The sequence below is a fragment of the Sitophilus oryzae genome, unplaced genomic scaffold, assembly GCF_002938485.1.
Source record: "Sitophilus oryzae breed Bouriz unplaced genomic scaffold, Soryzae_2.0 scaffold_467_pilon_pilon, whole genome shotgun sequence".
Taxonomy (NCBI): domain Eukaryota; kingdom Metazoa; phylum Arthropoda; class Insecta; order Coleoptera; family Curculionidae; genus Sitophilus; species Sitophilus oryzae.
Window position 1 is genome coordinate 2116635 of NW_022147048.1, and position 22375 is coordinate 2139009.

The 22375-nt window shown below is 32.7% G+C and overlaps 1 protein-coding gene across 3 annotated transcripts in view; it reads left to right on the forward strand.

Annotated features, from left to right (window-relative positions):
- LOC115886122 (probable phospholipid-transporting ATPase VD) overlaps positions 1 to 22375 on the forward strand; it is a 94172-nt gene that overhangs the window by 30657 nt on the left and 41140 nt on the right. For 2 of the 3 annotated variants that reach the window (XM_030905184.1, XM_030905185.1), the window contains exon 5: positions 20740 to 20944. In XM_030905184.1, coding sequence (XP_030761044.1) covers positions 20740 to 20944 — 205 coding nt within the window. Of the gene's footprint in view, positions 1 to 20579; positions 20681 to 20739; positions 20945 to 22375 lie in introns of those variants that run through there. The other variant, XM_030905186.1, reaches the window with a different exon arrangement.

Sequence of the window (22375 nt, forward strand, 5' to 3'; positions counted from 1 at the left end):
AAATAATTATTCGTCTTCTTATTCTTTCAGATACAAAATACTTAAATTAAAAAATAAATAAATAATAAAAATTCTGTCAATTTTCAAGAGAAACAGCGGTTTTTTGAACTTGGCCCTTTTCCTACGGACCGGCAAATGATTTTGAATACGGGGTGGTGTACCCTTGTCATCTGTACATCGTTTCCAGATGGTCTCGTTGCGGCACAACCCTTAACAAATTGGCGGCGATTTTTTTTCTGTCTAATTTTAGGTAAAATGACAGTTTTTTGATTCTGGCCCTTTCCCTACGGACCGGCAAATGATTTTAAATAGGGGGTGGTGTACCCTTGTCATCTGTACATCGTTTCCAGATGGTCTCGTTGCGGCACAACCCTTAACAAATTGGCGGCGATTTTTTTTCTGTCTAATTTTAGGTAAAATGACAGTTTTTTGATTCTGGCCCTTTCCCTACGGACCGGCAAATGATTTTAAATAGGGGGTGGTGTACCCTTGTCATCTGTACATCGTTTCCAAGTGGTCTCGTTGCGGCACAACCCTTAACAAATTGGCTGCGATTTTTTTTCTGTCTAATTTTAGGTAAAATGACAGTTTTTTGATTCTGGCCCTTTCCCTACGGACCGGCAAATGATTTTAAATAGGGGGTGGTGTACCCTTGTCATCTGTACATTGTTTCCAGGTGGTCTCGTTGCGGCACAACCCTTAATAAATGAGCTACAATTTTTTTTCTGTTAATTTTCAAGAGAAACAGCGGTTTTTTGTACTTGGCCCTTTTCCTACGGACCGGCAAATGATTTTGAATACGGGGTGGTGTACCCTTGTCATCTGTACATCGTTTCCAGATGGTCTCGTTGCGGCACAACCCTTAACAAATTGGCTGCGATTTTTTTTCTGTCTAATTTTAGGTAAAATGACAGTTTTTTGATTCTGGCCCTTTCCCTACGGACCGGCAAATGATTTTAAATAGGGGGTGGTGTACCCTTGTCATCTGTACATCGTTTCCAGGTGGTCTCGTTGCAGCACAACCCTTAATAAATGAGCTACAATTTTTTTTCTGTTAATTTTCAAGAGAAACAGCGGTTTTTTGTACTTGGCCCTTTTCCTACGGACCGGCAAATGTTTTTGAATACGGGGTGGTGTACCCTTGTCATCTGTACATTGTTTCCAGATGGTCTCGTTGCGGCACAACCCTTAACAAATTGGCTGCGATTTTTTTTCTGTCTAATTTTAGGTAAAATGACAGTTTTTTTATTCTGGCCCTTTCCCTACGGACCGGCAAATGATTTTAAATAGGGGGTGGTGTACCCTTGTCATCTGTACATCGTTTCCAGGTGGTCTCGTTGCGGCACAACCCTTAATAAATGAGCTACAATTTTTTTTCTGTTAATTTCCAAGAGAAACAGCGGTTTTTTGTACTTGGCCCTTTTCCTACGGACCGGCAAATGTTTTTGAATACGGAGTGGTGTACCCTTGTCATCTGTACATCGTTTCCAGATGGTCTTGTTGCGGCACAACCCTTAACAAATTGGCTGCGATTTTTTTTCTGTCTAATTTTAGGTAAAATGACAGTTTTTTGATTCTGGCCCTTTCCCTACGGACCGGCAAATGATTTTAAATAGGGGGTGGTGTACCCTTGTCATCTGTACATCGTTTCCAGGTGGTCTCGTTGCGGCACAACCCTTAATAAATGAGCTACAATTTTTTTTCTGTTAATTTTCAAGAGAAACAGCGGTTTTTGTACTTGGCCCTTTTCCTACGGACCGGCAAATGATTTTGAATACGGGTGGTGTACCCTTGTCATCTGTACATCGTTTCCAGATGGTCTCGTTGCGGCACAACCCTTAACAAATTGGCTGCGATTTTTTTTCTGTCTAATTTTAGGTAAAATGACAGTTTTTTGATTCTGGCCCTTTCCCTACGGACCGGCAAATGATTTTAAATAGGGGGTGGTGTACCCTTGTCATCTGTACATCGTTTCCAGGTGGTCTCGTTGCGGCACAACCCTTAATAAATGAGCTACAATTTTTTTTCTGTTAATTTTCAAGAGAAACAGCGGTTTTTTGTACTTGGCCCTTTTCCTACGGACCGGCAAATGTTTTTGAATACGGGGTGGTGTACCCTTGTCATCTGTATATCGTTTCCAGATGGTCTCGTTGCGGCACAACCCTTAACAAATTGGCTGCGATTTTTTCTGTCTAATTTTAGGTAAAATGACAGTTTTTGATTCTGGCCCTTTCCCTACGGACCGGCAAATGATTTTAAATAGGGGGGTGGTGTACCCTTGTCATCTGTACATCGTTTCCAGGTGGTCTCGTTGCGGCACAACCCTTAATAAATGAGCTACAATTTTTTTTTCTGTTAATTTTCAAGAGAAACAGCGGTTTTTGTACTTGGCCCTTTTCCTACGGACCGGCAAATGTTTTTGAATACGGGGTGGTGTACCCTTGTCATCTGTACATCGTTTCCAGATGGTCTCGTTGCGGCACAACCCTTAACAAATTGGCTGCGATTTTTTTTCTGTCTAATTTTAGGTAAAATGACAGTTTTTTGATTCTGGCCCTTTCCCTACGGACCGGCAAATGATTTTAAATAGGGGTGGTGTACCCTTGTCATCTGTACATCGTTTCCAGGTGGTCTCGTTGCGGCACAACCCTTAATAAATGAGCTACAATTTTTTTTCTGTTAATTTTCAAGAGAAACAGCGGTTTTTTGTACTTGGCCCTTTTCCTACGGACCGGCAAATGTTTTTGAATACGGGGTGGTGTACCCTTGTCATCTGTACATCGTTTCCAGATGGTCTCGTTGCGGCACAACCCTTAATAAATGAGCTACAATTTTTTTTCTGTTAATTTTCAAGAGAAACAGCGGTTTTTTGTACTTGGCCCTTTTCCTACGGACCGGCAAATGTTTTTGAATACGGGGTGGTGTACCCTTGTCATCTGTACATCGTTTCCAGATGGTCTCGTTGCGGCACAACCCTTAACAAATTGGCTGCGATTTTTTTTTCTCTGTCTAATTTTAGGTAAAATGACAGTTTTTGATTCTGGCCCTTTCCCTACGGACCGGCAAATGATTTTAAATAGGGGTGGTGTACCCTTGTCATCTGTACATCGTTTCCAGGTGGTCTCGTTGCGGCACAACCCTTAATAAATGAGCTACAATTTTTTTTCTGTTAATTTTCAAGAGAAACAGCGGTTTTTGTACTTGGCCCTTTTCCTACGGACCGGCAAATGTTTTTGAATACGGGGTGGTGTACCCTTGTCATCTGTACATCGTTTCCAGATGGTCTCGTTGCGGCACAACCCTTAACAAATTGGCTGCGATTTTTTCTGTCTAATTTTAGGTAAAATGACAGTTTTTGATTCTGGCCCTTTCCCTACGGACCGGCAAATGATTTTAAATAGGGGGTGGTGTACCCTTGTCATCTGTACATCGTTTCCAGGTGGTCTCGTTGCGGCACAACCCTTAATAAATGAGCTACAATTTTTTTCTGTTATTTTTCAATAGAAACAGCGGTTTTTTGTACTTGGCGCTTTTCCTACGGACCGGCAAATTATTTTGAATACTGGGTGGTGTACCCTTGTCATCTGTACATCGTTTCCAGATGGTCTCGTTGCGGCACAACCCTTAACAAATTGGCGGCGATTTTTTTCTGTCTAATTTTAGGTAAAATTACAGTTTTTTGATTCTGGCCCTTTCCCTACGGACCGGCAAATGATTTTAAATAGGGGGGTGGTGTACCCTTGTCATCTGTACATCGTTTCCAGGTGGTCTCGTTGCGGCACAACCCTTAATAAATGAGCTACAATTTTTTTTCTGTTAATTTTCAAGAGAAACAGCGGTTTTTTGTACTTGGCCCTTTTCCTACGGACCGGCAAATGTTTTTGAATACGGGGTGGTGTACCCTTGTCATCTGTACATCGTTTCCAGATGGTCTCGTTGCGGCACAACCCTTAACAAATTGGCGGCGATTTTTTTTCTGTCTAATTTTAGGTAAAATGACAGTTTTTTGATTCTGGCCCTTTCCCTACGGACCGGCAAATGATTTTAAATAGGGGGTGGTGTACCCTTGTCATCTGTACATCGTTTCCAAGTGGTCTCGTTGCGGCACAACCCTTAACAAATTGGCGGCGATTTTTTTTCTGTCTAATTTTAGGTAATTTCTGTCTAATTAGGTAAAATTTCAATCATACATTTTTATTAAAAATGTTTCTTTTTATTTATTCAATATTAGTTAGTTTTTTTAAGTGTTTACGACTCCAAAATGCTGTTACGTCAGCCGCATCGGCTGCCGACGGGTCTCAATAAACTATCTTTCTCGCGCTTATAGATACTCATAAGACTTTCTTATCGCGCTCATTTAAAATCGTTATTCGCGTCTGGCAAGTATTAAATCCCATTGAATTCGTCTGGCAATTAACACATATTTTTTAATATCATCTAATAAACACGCTGTAAACATTTTAGAATGCCTAAAGTATGTTTTCCAGGTATAATAATTAAACATATTTGGAATGGCCGGGTTACACTTTAAACCCGAAAAAAAAGTCTGGCATATTTATTTCTAGGTTAAATAGATGCTAAAATTTAAGAATAAACAAATTTCAAGTTGCCTAAAGAATGTTTTTTGGATTTATCTTTTTGCAAATGTTATGGGTTGCGCAGTAGCGAAATACCCCCAACCCCCCAGCCAGACTTAGGATTCTGGGTTCACAAGTTATTAAACTTTATTTTTTTTGTTATTCTAACTTGCCTAAAATATGTTCTCTAAATATGTCGCCAGCTCCCTGGCTATTAGGCTAGTAGTACGAAGGTAGCCGGGTCAGCGGAGTCAGCTAGTTTAATAAAGCAACAAATAATTATTTTTGTCGTCCATGTTAATATAATATGATTGTATTTGCCTTATTTGTTCCGGTATGATTTTCAATGTCAAGTAGATTAGTCGATATATTGTTTGTCAATGATCCTACGATAGCTCGTGTTTGTTTTTAATAAAATATTGTTTTAAATTGATGTCTTAAATATCGTATGTTCGCCCTACGCTGAATTATTGGCAAAGCTTTTGTGTTTACTAAGTCTATAAATAAATAACGTACAATAACCTCTGACAAAAGAAAATATTTTTCATTAGCAATAATGTTTAGCACGCATCGGTTGACGATTTCGCTGTACTTCGTCATTGCGGACGTTGTCACAAATTGATTCATAACAAAAAAAGTCCAAGTATTTTAGATAGTAAGCATTTAGTTTGCGTTTATTTGAATATTAAGTAATATACAACAGTGGTGTATTCCGATCTTATCACATTTTATACTTTCAAAGTCAAATACCATGGCAAAAAATAATTTATCTAGCTTCCGCTTGTGGTATGCCGGATTATAATAAAATTATTTTGCTAGTGTTATAAAAATGCTTTCTCTTTTAATAGCAACATTAATTCTTGTATTCCACAGAAAATACAATTTAAATTATTTTTTAATTAAAATGACAAATAACTATTCTCACTGTCCACTGTCCAGAAACTTGTATGGAAATTAGGCACATACAGGGTGTTTCAAAAACATGTACCTACCATTTCTCGTGGGGAGATTTTTCACGTAAAAGTAAGATTTATTTTTTATATCAACATAGGTCCGATTCTGGTTTGTTTTATAGTTACAGGGGGTTAAAGTTTTCATTTGTTGATGATTTATTATCATTTTCTTCCAAGTGCTTTTAGCGATTGGACTAAAATTTTGAAGGTAAAAGTTACAAGTGCGACTATTTTAATGTTAAAATTATGTCGACATATTCAACCCCACCACAGACATGCGTATGGGTTTTTACATGAATATTAAAAAAAACATGTATGCCATTGACCTTTTTTTTTCTTGTTAGCAAATCTGTGTAGACCATAGACTTAAAATAAAATATAGACTACACTATTTACATCTCAACGCGGACAAACAACCTTTTTTGTACACATGTTTACTTCTGGGTACAGTCGACCGAGCCTTCCTCATCCAGCCTATGTTGTCACGTCTTTAATAATATCAATATTTTTTTTCTTGTTATACACATATATTGAGATATTAATACTACAGTTTAATAAAGTAGGTTTTAATATTCCATAGATGTATTAAATAGTCCTTATACTACTAAATTATAAGTCGGATACTGTTTAATAAGGATAAGTTCTTTACAATATGACAACACTGATTAGAGGCGAGGGAGCCTATTCATTCATTTATTACCTTGTAGTACGTGTCGCACGTGTGTGGTAAAGCTTTGTTGCCGCTATCTCCCCGGCTGTATTAACGCATTTTCTTAGCTTGTAGTCCTTAAGTGTTTATTTTACTGACTTTTTCTGTTCAAAAACTATAAAATAAGGTTCGCCAGTGCCAAATTTGGTAAGAAATTTGACTTAAATAATCCATTTAAGTCTTGAAACGACTTTGACCGGTAGGCAACTCTCAATTTACCCATTAGGAGTCAGTGGCGTTGTTGTAGAAAGGCGCTTATTTAGATAATATTTTAGTAAAATGTAAAATCTGAATTTTTTTTCTCTTACATTACATTATTTACTTACTTACATTGTAACAAAATCATAATTATAACCCTGTTAATAATTAATAATGTTTTTATTAAAAATATATTCCGGTTTATTCTAAAATTATCTTTAGAATCTAAAATAACATACAAGAATTTTAAAATGATATTACATTATGAAACAATATTTTTTAATATACCGGGTCGTCTCAAAAGTGGCTCACCCCCTATAACTTTTTTATTTTTTCAGATAAAAAAACAGATTTGTATGTTAGTAGGTATATGACATAAATTAGGATTTATTGAAATATTTAATTGTTTTGGTCTCTTCCTGTTTCACCGAAATGATTACATCTTTTGATTTTAAAGGCACCCTCGGTATATTGCTACTTTATTCGAAAAAATGATACTCTGAATAGAATGACATATCATATGTCAACTTTTGACATTGTCGCTTAAAAACAAATCCTATTTTAAATTTCAATCCAGGGTGCCATGGTGTTGTTAAAAACACTAAGTTTTAATGAAGGAGCCTTGGAAAAATAGATTTGATCGTCTAATGGGTTTCGTGTCTTGTCTAGGCCGGTTAAAAGATGTACAAATCGTATTTTTAATCATACATATGTCAATTTTTTCAAATGGAACAAGGGTGACTCATTAGCATATTTGGAAAAAGCATTTTTTTATGAATATATTGATACCACACATTTGGTATTTCGAGTCAAATTGTCGTTATGAACCGCGTGTTACAATTACAATTAAACCATATGCGAAAATGTCAAAAGTTGACATATGATATGTTATTCTATTCAGAGTGTCATTTTCTATCGAATAAAGTAGAAATATACCGAGGGTGCCGTTTAAAAATTAAAAGTTATAGTCATTTCCGGTGAAACAGGAAGTGACCAAAAATAATTGAATGCGTCAATCAATCCTAATTTATGTCATGTACTAACATACGAAATCTTGTTTTTTTATTTGAAAATATAACTTTTGGGACGCACCCGGTATAATAAAGACAGTACCGAGTTAAATAAATGTAGTTTTCATTTTATCCACTTCCTATCACCTTCCTTGCTTTAATGGAACAGATTTATGTTTTCTCTAATTTACATAAGACATCACTTAACCAGAAAAAAAATTACAACAATCATATTTTTTTCTCTCCCTGTCGCCGATTCTATTATATCTGTGGAATAGATCCTGTTTTGATTAATATTAGGGGTTGTAAATGTTTGACTAAAATTAATAATTTATTATTAATTTCAAAAATTACGTAATTTCGATTATAAAATTTCTTCTATAACGTGTATTTTATTATTTTTATCCTTTTAATGTCTCTTGATATTTTGTCGATTTCTATCTCCTTGATGAGATAAACGCAATTTTATTAATTTGCCTTAATCCAAGTCTACTATAAAACTTGGACACAATTACAACCTTTAAAAAATTTATCATATCATTAACTGATCAAAGTGTTAAATAGGTACAACAAGAAATATGAAAAAAGTTCCATAAACATTTGTGAGAAAATGCATAGTTTTAAAGTTACTGGATGTTAAAATTTTTAATAAATTGATCATTTGTAATTTATCTTAAATACTATTTATTTTTATTGAAATTTGCTACATCAAGCAATGCTAAGCACTACACATCGGTGTTATATATTTTAATAAAATTTAATAATAAATTAGATTAAATAAATTATTTACTGCATTTTTATTGTTATTTTAATTTTATGAATTGTGATTAATAAAATTGCTTTTATCTCATCAAGGAGACTGAAATCCGCAAAATATCAAAATACAACTTTTAATCGGCATTAAACGGCCTAAACAATTTTGCGAAGAAGAGAAATAAAAGTCAGTGGCGCACATGTTTTGTGGTTTTTAAAAATATTTCAGTGATAAACCACATGTACAGGGTGGACCATTTTGGTTGTTTCTATAGGTATCTAGGAAATCGTGAGAAATATTCAAATTTTGATACTGCAGTCTCGGGTTCTTTTTTTGAAAAAATTACAATGACGCAAACGGATCGTGGCTATCTTGATCGGTTTCGAAGCTACAGGGGGATTCTCAAATTTTGTACTTTTTGAAGATGTTCGATAGTTTGTTTATTTCAGCAACCACGAAAAAATGAATTATACATTCTAAAGGCACTTTTCTGTGTAGAATGCAGCGGCGTGGTCAGACTTTTTTCGAAAAAAATATTTTTTGAGATATTAACGATACTTATGTTTTTTTAAACAGAACCCCCTGTATATTTTAAAATTTTCTGATTCAGCTTACCATGGGCTTCTCGAAAATATATAACACTCTATATTTATTTTCGCTATAAACCTCAACATTTCAATTTTTTCTTAAAATATCCACTTAGTAGATAGTAGGCCGCGCCGAGTAACAAAGTAAACGGTTGTCATGGTGATCGGAACATACCTTTAATGGACGCGGTTTTTGAAAAGATCCAAAATTGATAAAACTATCTTCTAACCTTTTAAAAATGACTGGGTTTGGTTGCTCGCGCTCTGGATACTGCTCAAAATATTAATCAGCCGCCATTTTCTTATGTTTGTTAGATTCATTATAACATTCTAACATATAATATTGTCAAGGTGTATTACTGGTTGCATAACTGCATACTGCTAAATAATCGCAACGTGCATTGAGGAACCTGGCGCATTGGCCAGAAAGTAAAAGAAAATTATAGAATTCTTTAGAAAAATCTAGAAACAATCGCCAGGGGGTATATAAGGCCCGCGCTTTGACAGTTGGACAAGTCTGAAGATAGTCTGAAGTTTGATAATACCGCGAAATATCGTTAGAGTAATAGTAGTTGCATAAGTTGTGTTGTAAATAGTATAAGTTGTGTGTACAGAGTGAAACAAATAAATTCGTTAAGTATTTTATCGTGAGTTTAAATAGTGGACCCACGGAATCCGTAACAATATTTCTCAAAATTTTCAAATTTACTAATTTTTTTATTATTTAAAATACACACACTTCAATCTGTTGAAATGAAATGTCTCGCATCTATCAAAGGTATGTTCCGATCACCGTGAAAAAAAATGGTTTATTTTGTTATTCGGCGCGGCCTACTATCTACTCAGTGGATATTTTAAGAAAAATTTAAAATGTTGTAGTTAATAGTGAAAATAAATATAGAGTGTTGTATATTTTCGAGAAGCCCATGCCAAGCTGACTCAGAAAATTAAAAAATATATAGGGGGTTCTGTTTAAAAAAACATAAGTATAGTCAATATCTCAAAAAATGTTTTTTTCGAAAAAAGTCTGACTACGCCACCGCATTCTACACAGAAAAGTACCTTTAGAATGTATAATAATTCATTTTTTCGTGGTTGCTGAAATAAACAAACTATCGAACATCTTCGAAAAGTACAAAATTTGAGAATCCCCCTGTAGCTTCGAAACCGATCAAGATAGCCACGATCCGTTTGCACCATTGTAATTTTTTCAAAAAAAGAACCCAAGCAGTCTCAAAATTTGAATATTTCTCACGGTTTCCTAGATACCCTATAGAAACAACCAAAATGGTCCACCCTGTACTTCCAGCATTCGAATATAAGCAGAATAGGTACATAATATGCATTAGATTTATTTATTTCAATAAATTTACTTAGAAAAAGAATTAAAAAAATCTAAATATTAAGAAGGAAACGAGGGGTAAACCGCAGAGGGAAAAGTGTACACCGTAATTCCTTTTACTCAAATAATTCCTCAGAATTCCTCGTAATTCCTTCGGAATTCCTTGGAATTCCTGGTCTTCAAGGTCAAGGTCAATCATTCAAGGTCTTCCTTGGAATTCCTTGGTAACGAACTCGGTAACTCTTTCAGTCTGAACCAGCGTTGCCACCTCGGTTTCGCAGTTCCGCTATGAATTTTCTGGTGATTTTTATAAATGTCTAATGTCTCTATAACTACTAGATCTAACAATAAAAAGTACTATTACGAGATTTACGTTTTTTTAGTTAAATTTTAGGACTAATAGGGGATCATGAGGTAAAAATACTGGAAATATGTCGGCACTTATTAAAATTAATTTTTCTCGGGATTTTTTGAAAATGATAGGTACCTAGTTATACTCGTATCTATAGGAAAGGAAATTAATAAAACTTCAGTTGCACGTCATAATACGATCACCAGTAAATTCCATAAGATTACGCATGGTATCATTGATGAAGTGCACCTAAAGTTGTATTAATTTCCCTATAGTATATACCTAGGTATTATTCCGAGGAAATGAAAAAATCAACTTTACACTTTCTGGAGTACTGAATAAAAAAATCTTATGAGGGTTTCTTTAAAATGGCGAAATCAGGGAACGTTATAAGTAGATCTCTCGGGGGTGGTTCGGCCGTACTATTGGAAAATATTTTAGATATATAATCGAGGGTACAATATTAAATTAAAAGAATATCTAACCTGTAGATATTTGATATTGGGAAATTTTGGAAGCGAAAACGAAAAACGGATAGTAAAAAATCGCCTGCAAAACGTTTTTCTTTAAATTTAGTACTACCTATTATAGTATTCATGGTTTACTAATGTTCGTTAATTTTTTATAAAGTTGCTTGTAATTCCTCTTAATTCCTGTGGAATTCCTCTAAATTTCTAAGGGATTCCTTGGAATTCATTGGAATTCTTACGGAAATAATTGGAATTCCTAGTAATCTCTATGGAATTCCTTGGAATTCCTCGTAATTCCTTGGAATTCCTGTAGAATTCCTTCATAGTGTACACCATAATTCCTCTGCGGTTTACCCCTCGGAAGGAAATAATTAAGAATTTACTAAAATTAATAAAATAAAAAATTAAAAGCAACGAAAAAAAAATGGGTAAACATTTTAGTATTTTATCTATAAAACACAATACAGAAGGTTCGACATTAATACATTCACAGTAATTGAATTCCGAGGTAAAAGTCTCTGGGTACTCCACTATACGAAACAAAGAAGAATCATACCTATGTTGATATAAACAATAAATGTTATATTTACGTGAGGAATCTCCCCGTTTTTTGAAACACCCTGCATGATAAAAATCAAACCACTGTTTTTTTCCTTTTTCATCATTATTATATTCGATTTTCATGAAAAAAAAGCATAGTAGTAGTCACGATAATGGTCACGATTACACATTTTCAGTTAGTTAAATATGGGTTGTGTGCGGTTTACCTTGCTCACATACGTTAACCTTGACATTAAAACCTCGTCTTGTATGTGCGTGTGTATGAGAATGGAACATAACTGTAATGTCTGTAATGCCCATTGTAATTCTGTTCAGAAATTAATTTGTATATATCACACGATGTTCGTATAGCGTATGATTTTTCCCGTCAAAAAAAAATTGTATTTTTTTAATTTGTTCTCTGCACCAACGACACAAATCAAAAATTACATCAAATAAGCCTCCATTTTTTGCAAAAAAATTGTATTTATAAGTAATTTAAAGTTATAAAAATATTAATTTGTCACTTAAAAATTTAATAATTAACTGGAAACAGGTTTATGTTTTACATGAAAGATAATGGGGAGCTAAAATACCAGGGTTGGCATGATTTAAATCAAGTGATTTTTTTAAATTTTAATCATGTGATTTAAATCAAAAAATTAATTTTATTGAAACTTTATAATAAATAAAAAAATAACTGTAAAAGTTATAAAAATCTGTCCTAGAAAACTATAAAAAATGTTTCTATAATAGATATAACAGATAATAAATCGAAAAATAAAAATAGCTATTCATCAATTTAAATGTTGAACCGATTTTTTAAGTAATTCGTGTGAATCCATAAGATCGCTAAACGCAGGGATTTATTTTAAAATTTATGTATAAGTGACAAAAATTCGCTGTTCGAATACATATCATTCGCAGACTAGTGCAGAACTGGGTTCTTCTGAGATAGAGACTATATCTTCATTCCCGAAAATCTATAATCGTTGTCAGAAAATGTTGTTTTATATATTTTTTTGAAACGTTGGTATGTTTCCAAATTCTTACCGACATTTTGATTTGCAGTAAGTACTTTACATTTTGACATTAGATAATACTAATTTCATTCTCGATTTAAGACTATTGCCGAACAGAAATTATGCTTATTTATTATTACTATAATTTTTTGACGATGCTGTACATTTGAAGGACCATCCTAAAACTATTCCGACGTTACAAGGAGGCACAAAAAGTATATTTTTACTCCGGATAAAACAGTATTTTTTTAAAACATTACAAATAATTTTTTAATCAATTTCAAACATTGCAAATAATACAAATTGGTGAGCTTGGGCAGATCCACAAAATGACAACCACAGCGCAGAGATAGTTAATTCCGACTTGTCGGAAAGTGTCGGTTAGATATTAAGTCCCGAACGGGAGATAGCGGTCTGCGTGCAATGGTAGTACTTTTTATTACTTCTTATTTTGTGGATCTGCCCAAGCTCACCTGATGATGGAGTAGGGCTCCGAAACCGGTAGTGAGAGCAGGTTGATCCACATAATGACAAACACAGCGTAGAATTAAATTTCTGTATAAGCAGTTAAGTGGCAAAAATCCTTATATAATTTTTTTATATACCAATACTGCAAGAAATTTGTTTTCTATTTTATAATACATATTGTCGGCTTAATGACGAAAAGGCGTATCTCGATTTTTGGCGATTTTGAGATATCAACGTCATGACATGCCCAATGGGCCATATTTTAACATAGCGAATTTGCGCATCTCAATATTGTACCTTTTTCATTTTATATTAGTTTAAAAATTTGCCCTATCTCAAATACTACAATTCTTCGTTATGACGAAGAGACGTATGTTGAGATAGGGCTCTTTGTTATATCAATTATTGTTATACCAATTGTTATACTACAAGAAAGATGGAATTTGAGATAGGTCCTTTTGTTTTAAGTTATGAAAATGCATGCCAGAGAAAATCACACCATTCTACCTAATTATTTTCAGACGGTTGCTTGGGACAAAATAAAACTTCTATCATGGCAGCAGCTCTCTTTTACTGTGTGATTTTAGAGTCTATTTTTTGCCAAAAACCATTGTTAGAATGAGCTAGACTCTGCACATAGCTGTATCGGGTATGCAAAAGATTGTCCGAGAATAAATGGCCGAATAAAAGGAAAATTTTGATCGAAAGCAAAACAACTAAACGAAAATTGCCCTGATGGAAAATTTCCCGAAATCATAATTTCTCTAAGAACATTTTAGCGAACCAAAAACTTGCCCGAAAAATACAATAATTTTCGTCTCATTATCATTCTCAGGCTATTGGCATTGTCATCCCTACCAATCATCCAGCATAAACACGTAGAATGGAAGTCGAATTTGTTATCATCGAACAGGGAAAACAGAAACTGATGTTACTCCACAGTTATTTGTATAAAAAAAATCGAATGGAGAAACATGTTTTGTTTTTGTTTGGTTTGGTTTTTATCATATGGACCGTGAGTTTAAATGCCCTGTATTAATGCCCCCAATTAACTAAAAGATTACTAAAAATATATTAGTTAAAAAAATGCATTTTTGTATAAAAAACAATATTATTAAAATAAGCTAGATAAGAGTATTTTAATTGATTATTGTCTTTGCTTCTGGCATGAAAATTGCCTTTGTTTTCAGTTATCTAATCCAACGCGAATAAAAGTATTTGAAAATCAGATTTTTTCTTGTATGTATGTATTGTATTTTCTTGTAAGTATTCCATAATGTGAATATTGTATCGTTTTTTTTCTTATTAAGAACACTTTACCGTAATTTTTAAATTTATTTTACATGGGCGTATGTATACTATTCGTTCGGAAATAAATTTATTAATATTATAACAAAAGGCCTATCTCTATTAAACAACTAAAAATAAATTATTTATTAGAATTTACGCTCAATTTATCTTCAGAACGTTTCCTCAATGTGTCCGTTTAAGTGTTAATACAAAAACACTATTAAAAAATTAAAGACTTTACATTTATTGGCCAAACAAAGTAAGTGATTTTCTTTAAATTGCTCTCCTGAAAAGTAGCAAAAATCGAGATACGCCTTTTCGTCATAAAGCCGACGATATATTAATACTTACTTTTTTTATAGTAGTCTAATTAATATTACGCGATAAGATTAATTAAAGATAACGGCTAACTTATGACTGACCAACGAAATATCATCGTTGAACGTCATTTTTGTATGATGATCTTTTGATTTTTTAAATAATATACATAAAGTTCAAATAAGGATAATTAAACTTAATTAAGTTGCTAAAAAATGCTTGACACTAGATAATTGCAGTAGAATTGATCAAAGCAACTAAAGTAAAAAAACTAATAAAAAAATAACGTTAAATACACGTTGTGGGGGTAATAAATTTTGATTTGATTGGCGCTTTTTCTTCTTGTTCATATTAAATTACCACCGACATATATCGTGCCATGTCATGCCACAAACAATTCGACATGCGAAAAGCAAAGAATTTCCCAAAGGAATATAATTAAATATTTATCGTGTATGTGCCGCATTATCATGTGTAATTTGATTGGTCGTTTCTTTTTAATCATAATTGGGTTATGGATTTTTTTGTATGGAATGGAAAAATAATCTTCATTTATTTTGACTTTTTTTAAATTTTTATTTTACACCAGTGTAAGTTATCTACATAAATATACAGGGTTGTTCACCACATACGACACGGAGTATTGTAGTTAAACGATTAGATTTTTACAAATTGTAAGTTTTGAGTTCTTTGAAGGACTATTAGAGCTACAATTTAAAAACATTTTTACAAGATACAGAGTGTCCCAAATAAATAAAAAATATCAAAGTTGTATTTTTTTAAATGGAACACCCTGTATATTATTACATTTTTAGTTTCTACGATTAAAATAAAGGTAAATTTGATTAAGGTTTATTATACTTAAACCTTACCGTTTTTGAAATATTTTCAATTTTGGGAAATTGCAGTAAAAATTTTAAGGCTTCATTTGTCCAAGGGTATCAAAGTTTTTGATACTAAATATTTACTGAAGTTTATTTATTGATCAGTTATTGTGTTGCAATAATAAAAATAATACTACCTTATACAGAGTATCTAAAAATTTATTTTAAATAATTTCTAGCTTTAAACGCCAATAACTTCTTTAATTTAAATGGAACGCCCTGTATATTTTAGGAGAATCAGATGCACAATTTAATTGTCTATCATTGTTTTCGTTAATAAATGATTCTAAATAAATGTGGATTTGAGTCAGAAATCAATATAATAATAAGTTATCAAAATTAAAGTCTCTGTTGTTATAAATAAGTATTTATTAAAAAATGAAATATCATTTTTAAGGTATTTCTTTTTATCACACTGTCTAATACCCATACAAAATTAAGTTTTTTAGTATTTGGAGCAATTATTATTAATCAACGCAAACAGTCAGTTAATGTAGTTTGAATACTGGAATCATATTAATTGGTCCCCTTTAATAAATATTTAAACAGTTTTTTTATTTTTTAATAAAATAAACAAATTATATCGACAATATTAGTATCTGTACTCTTTAAAAATTTGGTACATCTTTAAAAATAATCTAAAATGTCAATATTCCATGGGTATATTGATAAATAAGTTCTAAATTACAAGAAAATGCATTTTCTACGGAAACTTAAAGAGATAGGTAAAAAATGGTATAATATAATTTGATAGTCAATTAAATTGTGCATCTGGTTCTCGTAAAATATACAAGGTGTTCCGTTTAAATTAAACAAGTTATTGCCGTTTGAAGCTAATAATTATTTAAAATAAATTTTTAGGCACTCTGTATAAGGTAGTATTATTTTTATTATTGCAACAAAATAACTGATCAATAAATAAACTTCAGTAAATATTTAGTATTAAAAACTTTGATACCCTTGGAGAAATGAAGCCTTAAAATTTTTACTGTAATTTCACAAAATTGAGAATATTTCAAAAACGGTAAGGTTTAAGTATAATAAACCTTAATCAAATTTACCTTTATTTTAATCGTAGAAACTAAAAATGAAATAATATACAGGGTGTTCCATTTAAAAAAATACAACTTTGATATTTTTTACTTATTTGGGACACTCTGTATCTTGTAAAATTATTTTTAAATTGTACCTCTAATAGTCCTTCATCGAACCCAAAACTTACAATTTGTAAAAATCTCATCGTTTAGCTACAATACTCCGTGTCGTATGTGGTGAACAACCCTGTAGAAGTACGAAATTCTTTTATTTTCAATATGAACGTCTTGAATTATTAATTTTTGTTAAATTATTTTAATGTGGAAACTTTTCTGGATGTGTCTGGTATTAATAACCGATGACCCTATGTAGTCATAACAGTAACACATACTTAAACAGGCGTTCGCTTAAATCTTACGATTAATTCTTAATATATAAATGACGTCATTGCCACAACAACAAATCAAATCCTTGATAATAATCAGCTCACGCCACCTAAAGAAAAGTTCGCTAAAGCTAAAGAAATATAAATGTCTTTTCTTTGCTAAATTAGTTTTATTCTTATACAGGGCGTTTCAAAAAAAATGTTTCATTAAATATTTTGTCTCCTTGTTGAGATAAACGCAATTTTCTTAATTTGCCTTCATCTTGATCCAAGTCTAATAGCAACCTTTAAAAAATTTTAATATCTTTAACTTGCAAACGTTTTAAATAAGTATTCATCGGGGCACCACCTACATATTTTTCGTCCGTACCTGTATAATACCATAGTTTAAGGAAAAGAGCAAATATTTTCACTCTCGCAAATATTTTCTGCCAGTTTTTGCAAGCTGGTAGGTTGCAAAGCGTTTCAGTTGAATGTTGAATTCGGTCCGTCGAGCTGTGAGGTTCGAGCGTTGCGTCCGAGCACAGGGACGAATTGACAAACAATGAGTGCCTTACTGTGCGCTGCTATTAATTGTGGAAATAATTAAAAAAATTCTTCTTTGAGTCTTTTTAGATTTCCATCGGATGTAAATCGGCAAGCTGATAGTAATTATCAGTTAACATTTAATTATATTTGTTTATTTTAGAGGCTGAGATATTATGTAATTAATTAAATGTTATTATTTTTTTTAGCATGTGTGCAGATTTTAAAAATAGTTTTTTAGATATACAGGTTGTCTCAAATATGCGCATGAAAATATTTTTTGGTCAGGGGATTTTCCATAAAATTTTCATTCCAATAATAATTTACGAGATAATTTATATAAATTGGTTTTTGAATCAATTTTAGAGTAAATATTTTGTCTCATATATAAGTCTCCGCAACTTATTCATATTTTTTAATTGAAAGAATTTTATAATAGCATAATCTCTTATAAATTTAGTGGACTGTATTTTTTTATGTTTTTTTTATTTATTTTTTATTATAAGTGGTCGTAATATAACAATATTCAAAATATTATAGACAAAATATTGAGTTTATATTTGAGGGAAGAAAAGTGCTACACCTAGCTTTAAACCACCGTAAATATACAGGGTGGCCTATTAGTGCGAGGAAGTCCAATATCGTCGTCGTTGTCGAAGATGTGAAAAAAGTTTTATTCATATGTTTCAAGGTTTATAAAGGGGTGTATCCTAAAATATTTTGTTATATACAGGGTGTCACAAAAAAAGTTATGGTAAAGTTAGTTTGATTTTTTTATTATTTATATTTAAAAAAATGATATCCCTAGATTTTTCCGGTGTGTGGAGATTTGATTTCCTTTTTTAATCTTTTTATAATTAGTGTTAATTTTTGACAAGTTTTATGTCAATTCTTAGTAAATGACGTCTAGAGATTGACCTCGCCAAAATTATTATCTATTGTCATTCCCCAGCTGTCTTTGACGCTATTTTTTTTCGTACAGTAGTAATTGGCATTAAAATCGGAACTGGGCGCGCACTATACTGTTATGAATTAAATCGGTAAGTATAGTAGATCGTTTAACTCGAACAGCAAATTGAGGTCTAAGAACCGTAAATTTTCGTCCTAATTTCTTCATTGTTATTAAACATTTTTGCATATAAGAGGTAATCCGGAATAGCATCGTTTTGTTTGGTTTTAATTATAATTTTAAACAATAATTGGCGTTCTCTCTTAAAATTAATGAAATTTTTTAGGTAAAAAATAAAAATATTCAATTCCTACTTAAAATATTTTATTCTGTCGATTAAAATATCAGTATTAGTTACTTTATACTTTCGTGGATAATTCTACAACCCTCTTCTATACTAATATATAAAATCCTTAAAAGTAACTGACATACTGATTAATCACGATCCTGCTCAAACCACTCAACTTAAGAAGCTAAATTTTGGCATACAGGTTGATTCTAGGGTGTAGAGGTTCGATAAGAAGGGATTTTTCGAAATTCCAGTTTCAAGAGGGGGTGAAACCACCCCTCAAATATTACAATATTTTTTATTTAAAAAAACGGTCAAGTTTCCGAAAAAACGCTTAAACACGTATATTTTATTTTGTTTATTTTTACATATTTTAAGATTTTTTAAAAATGTATACAGGGTGTTTCGATAAATCTGGTCATTGATTAATCACGATCCTGCTTAAAGTGCTTGACGTAAAAAGGTAATTTTTGGAAATCAGATTGACTTTAGGGTGTAGAGGTTCGATAATAAGGGATTTTTCGGAGGAGTGACCATTGAGTAATCACGATTCTGCTTAAACTGCTTGACGTTTAAAGCTGATTTTTGGCAAACGGATTGACTGTGGGGTGTAGAGGTTCGATAAGGAGGGGTTTCTCGAATCTCAAATTCCAAGAGGGTGAAAACGCCCCTTAAATATTACAATATTTGTTATTTAAAAAACGGTTAGTCTTTCGGGAAAACGCTTGGACAAGCATAATTTATTTCTTTTTACATAGGTATTTTGAAACTTTTAAAAAAATCATACAGGGTGTTCCAAAAAGTTGGGTAATTTGTTAACCACGATTCTGCTTAAACTGCTTGACGTAAAAAGCTTATTTTTGGCAAACGGATTTTTCGAAAGTCAAAATCCAACGAGATGAAACTACCCCTCAAATATTACCAAGTTATGTAATAATATCGAAAACTCAACTAATTGTCTAACAGCGCTTTCAGATGGAGCGGACCGTCCGCGACGGACCGTCCATCGTTTTTTTTCAAAATAGCCGTCGGGCGGAGCATACGCGACCCATGTGAAATTGTTCGTATAAACTACTTGCTCGAAGTCGTAGACGGTCCGCTCCATCTCAAAACACTGTTACAGCGCTTTCAGATGGAGCGGACCGTTCGGGACTTCGGGCAAATACCATGAGTTTATATGAACGATTTCACATGGGTCGCGTATGCTCCGTCTGGATGATTTCGTCCGACGGTTATCTTGAAAAAACACGACGGACGGTCCGCTCCATCTGAAAGCGCTGTAAATAGGTCGTTATTTTTGAACTGAACGGGAAAATGGTCTAAAAGTATCTTTAGTTAAAATATAAGAAATAAATTTCCTTAAAACGCAATTTTATGTGACTGAAATATGTACCGACATTCTAATGTTATTCAAAATTCCAGAAATATTTTAGTTTATATTGTCAATATCAGCCGAATCAGGTGATTAATAGAAATATTAGTGAATATTAGAATTTCAGCTCTGCTTTAATTTTTCTAAACAATACGCGGCCGCCGCCGCCGTTTCTGTGTAATATTTTCGTCTTATCAAAGGTAAAGTTTTAGTAAATGAAAACAAATTGTATTATCTAAAATATATTTTATGGAGATAATCTGTTTACTTATTATTAACTTAATTCAATTATTGATATTTAATACCTATAATAATTCATCAGTAAAAAGACATCAGTCATCGGACAAAAAAAATTAAATTGTAACTTTAATAATCCTTCAACGAACCCAAAACTTACAATTTGTATAAATCTAGTCGTTTAGCTGCTATACTCCGTGTCGTATGTGGTGAACAATTCTGTATAGAAAATGTCTACTTGAATCAAGATGTAAACAGAAACATAGAGAGATTACAACTGTCCAATCGTGAATCGATTGGTCTCAATCATTCCAGATCATTCAGTCAATCAGTCATCCGTACCAGATGATTGACAAAAAAACTCTCACAAAGGATTTTAGGCGGTGCGAAGTTGGGTCAGAAGATGCGATGCTTGTATACATATCCATTAGTAATGTTTCATTTTAATAATATCATTTATTTTTTCTTTCTAGTGAATCAGCAAGATATAAAAAAGTCCTATGGAAAGATATCCGTGTGGGCGACCTTATACATTTATCCAACAACGAAGTGGTACCTGCAGATATTCTCCTTTTGCGGTCTAGTGACAGTAGCGGCCTATGTTACATCGACACCGGCCATTTGGACGGAGAAACCAACTTAAAACAGCGTCAAGTGGCCAGAGGTTTTGTAGAAAAGGTGAACACAACATAATTTTGTACGTCATACACAGAGAGAACACTAATAACTAAAGTGAGAGAGACCGATCAACGTTAATTTTTGAAGACTGTATTAGTGGCGAGGCCTTTGGCGTCTAACCCGAACTATGAGCGCATTATCGATATAGTAGGTTGCATTCATACCTATATACTGGCGCCAAAAATTTAAAATTTGAATATTTGAACCAAATCTTAATCTTTCAAATTTATAAAAAGAAATCTTCGTAGTTTTTTTAGATTATTTTGTTGACAACGAAAATTTATTAATAGACTTTAAAGCATTAAAACCTATAAATAAAATACTGTGTAGGAACATAATAATTTATTTAACTCCATACTCCTTGCCATACTCCAACTCAAGGCTGCAATCTTCAGTATCTTTTTTATCTAACTTGGTTGGGAGTGAACAGGGAAGCACGGTTGGGAGCTCGCACTCGCACAGAGTATCAGTAGGTATCCCGTAGGTATTCAATGTTTTTGGTAGTCTTTATTCTATAACAAGAACCTAGCAGTTAAAGAAAACAATTTGTATTACTGGAAATAATACCAGGTATAATACCTAGTCGCTCCATAAGTATCAGAAAAGAATGTGATGTTTTAAATTAAAAAAATTAAATTATCAATGTACGATTATTATGTGCACTCACTATTACTATTAGGTATGGTAAAATAATTACCGTGATAAAACTTACCTTTAAAAGAAACGTTTTGTATGGGTCTCAACCACAATTAATTACAAAAATGCCGAATAATCGTGGAATCTGAAATAGTCAATAATGACAATAATCTTCTCTTCTGACAAGCTAAAAGAACAGGCACATTCAGTTAAAAACAATTTATTACTCCGATTTGCTCCGATTATCAACAGATTTTAGATATCTCCTTCTAGAACTAAGAAATAGAAAAAGCTACTGACAATCTAATTAATCCTGTCAAATGTTTAACTTGCAAAGTTGAAAACTTCCTTTTTTGACCGCCTAAACGCTATGCGCGTCTGGGATGCGCGGTGACAAAATAAACTTGTCTACGAAATGCCCTATTCCACAAGCCACACTTTAGTTATTAGTTTCTCTCTGGTCGTACATATATCCATGTACGTCATATAATATACCCTATGATCGAAAATACAGATCCCAAAGACAGCTGGGAATGACAGTCAGTAATAATTGGAACGAGGTTAATCTCTACCAGGGTTCGAAAAACTATTGTTACTCTTAAAAACTACATAAACTACATTACATATAGTTAATCGACGTAGATAGTGTAGTTTATGTAACTTTCAAATATCAAATATTTGAGGCAGGTTTGGGGTTATAACAAGTTAAAGATAAGTTCAAGCAGAGAGAGTTCAGAAAAGAGAGGAAATATGGCTTTAAATATAGCATTGGCATCAAAAAAATTATTAACACCC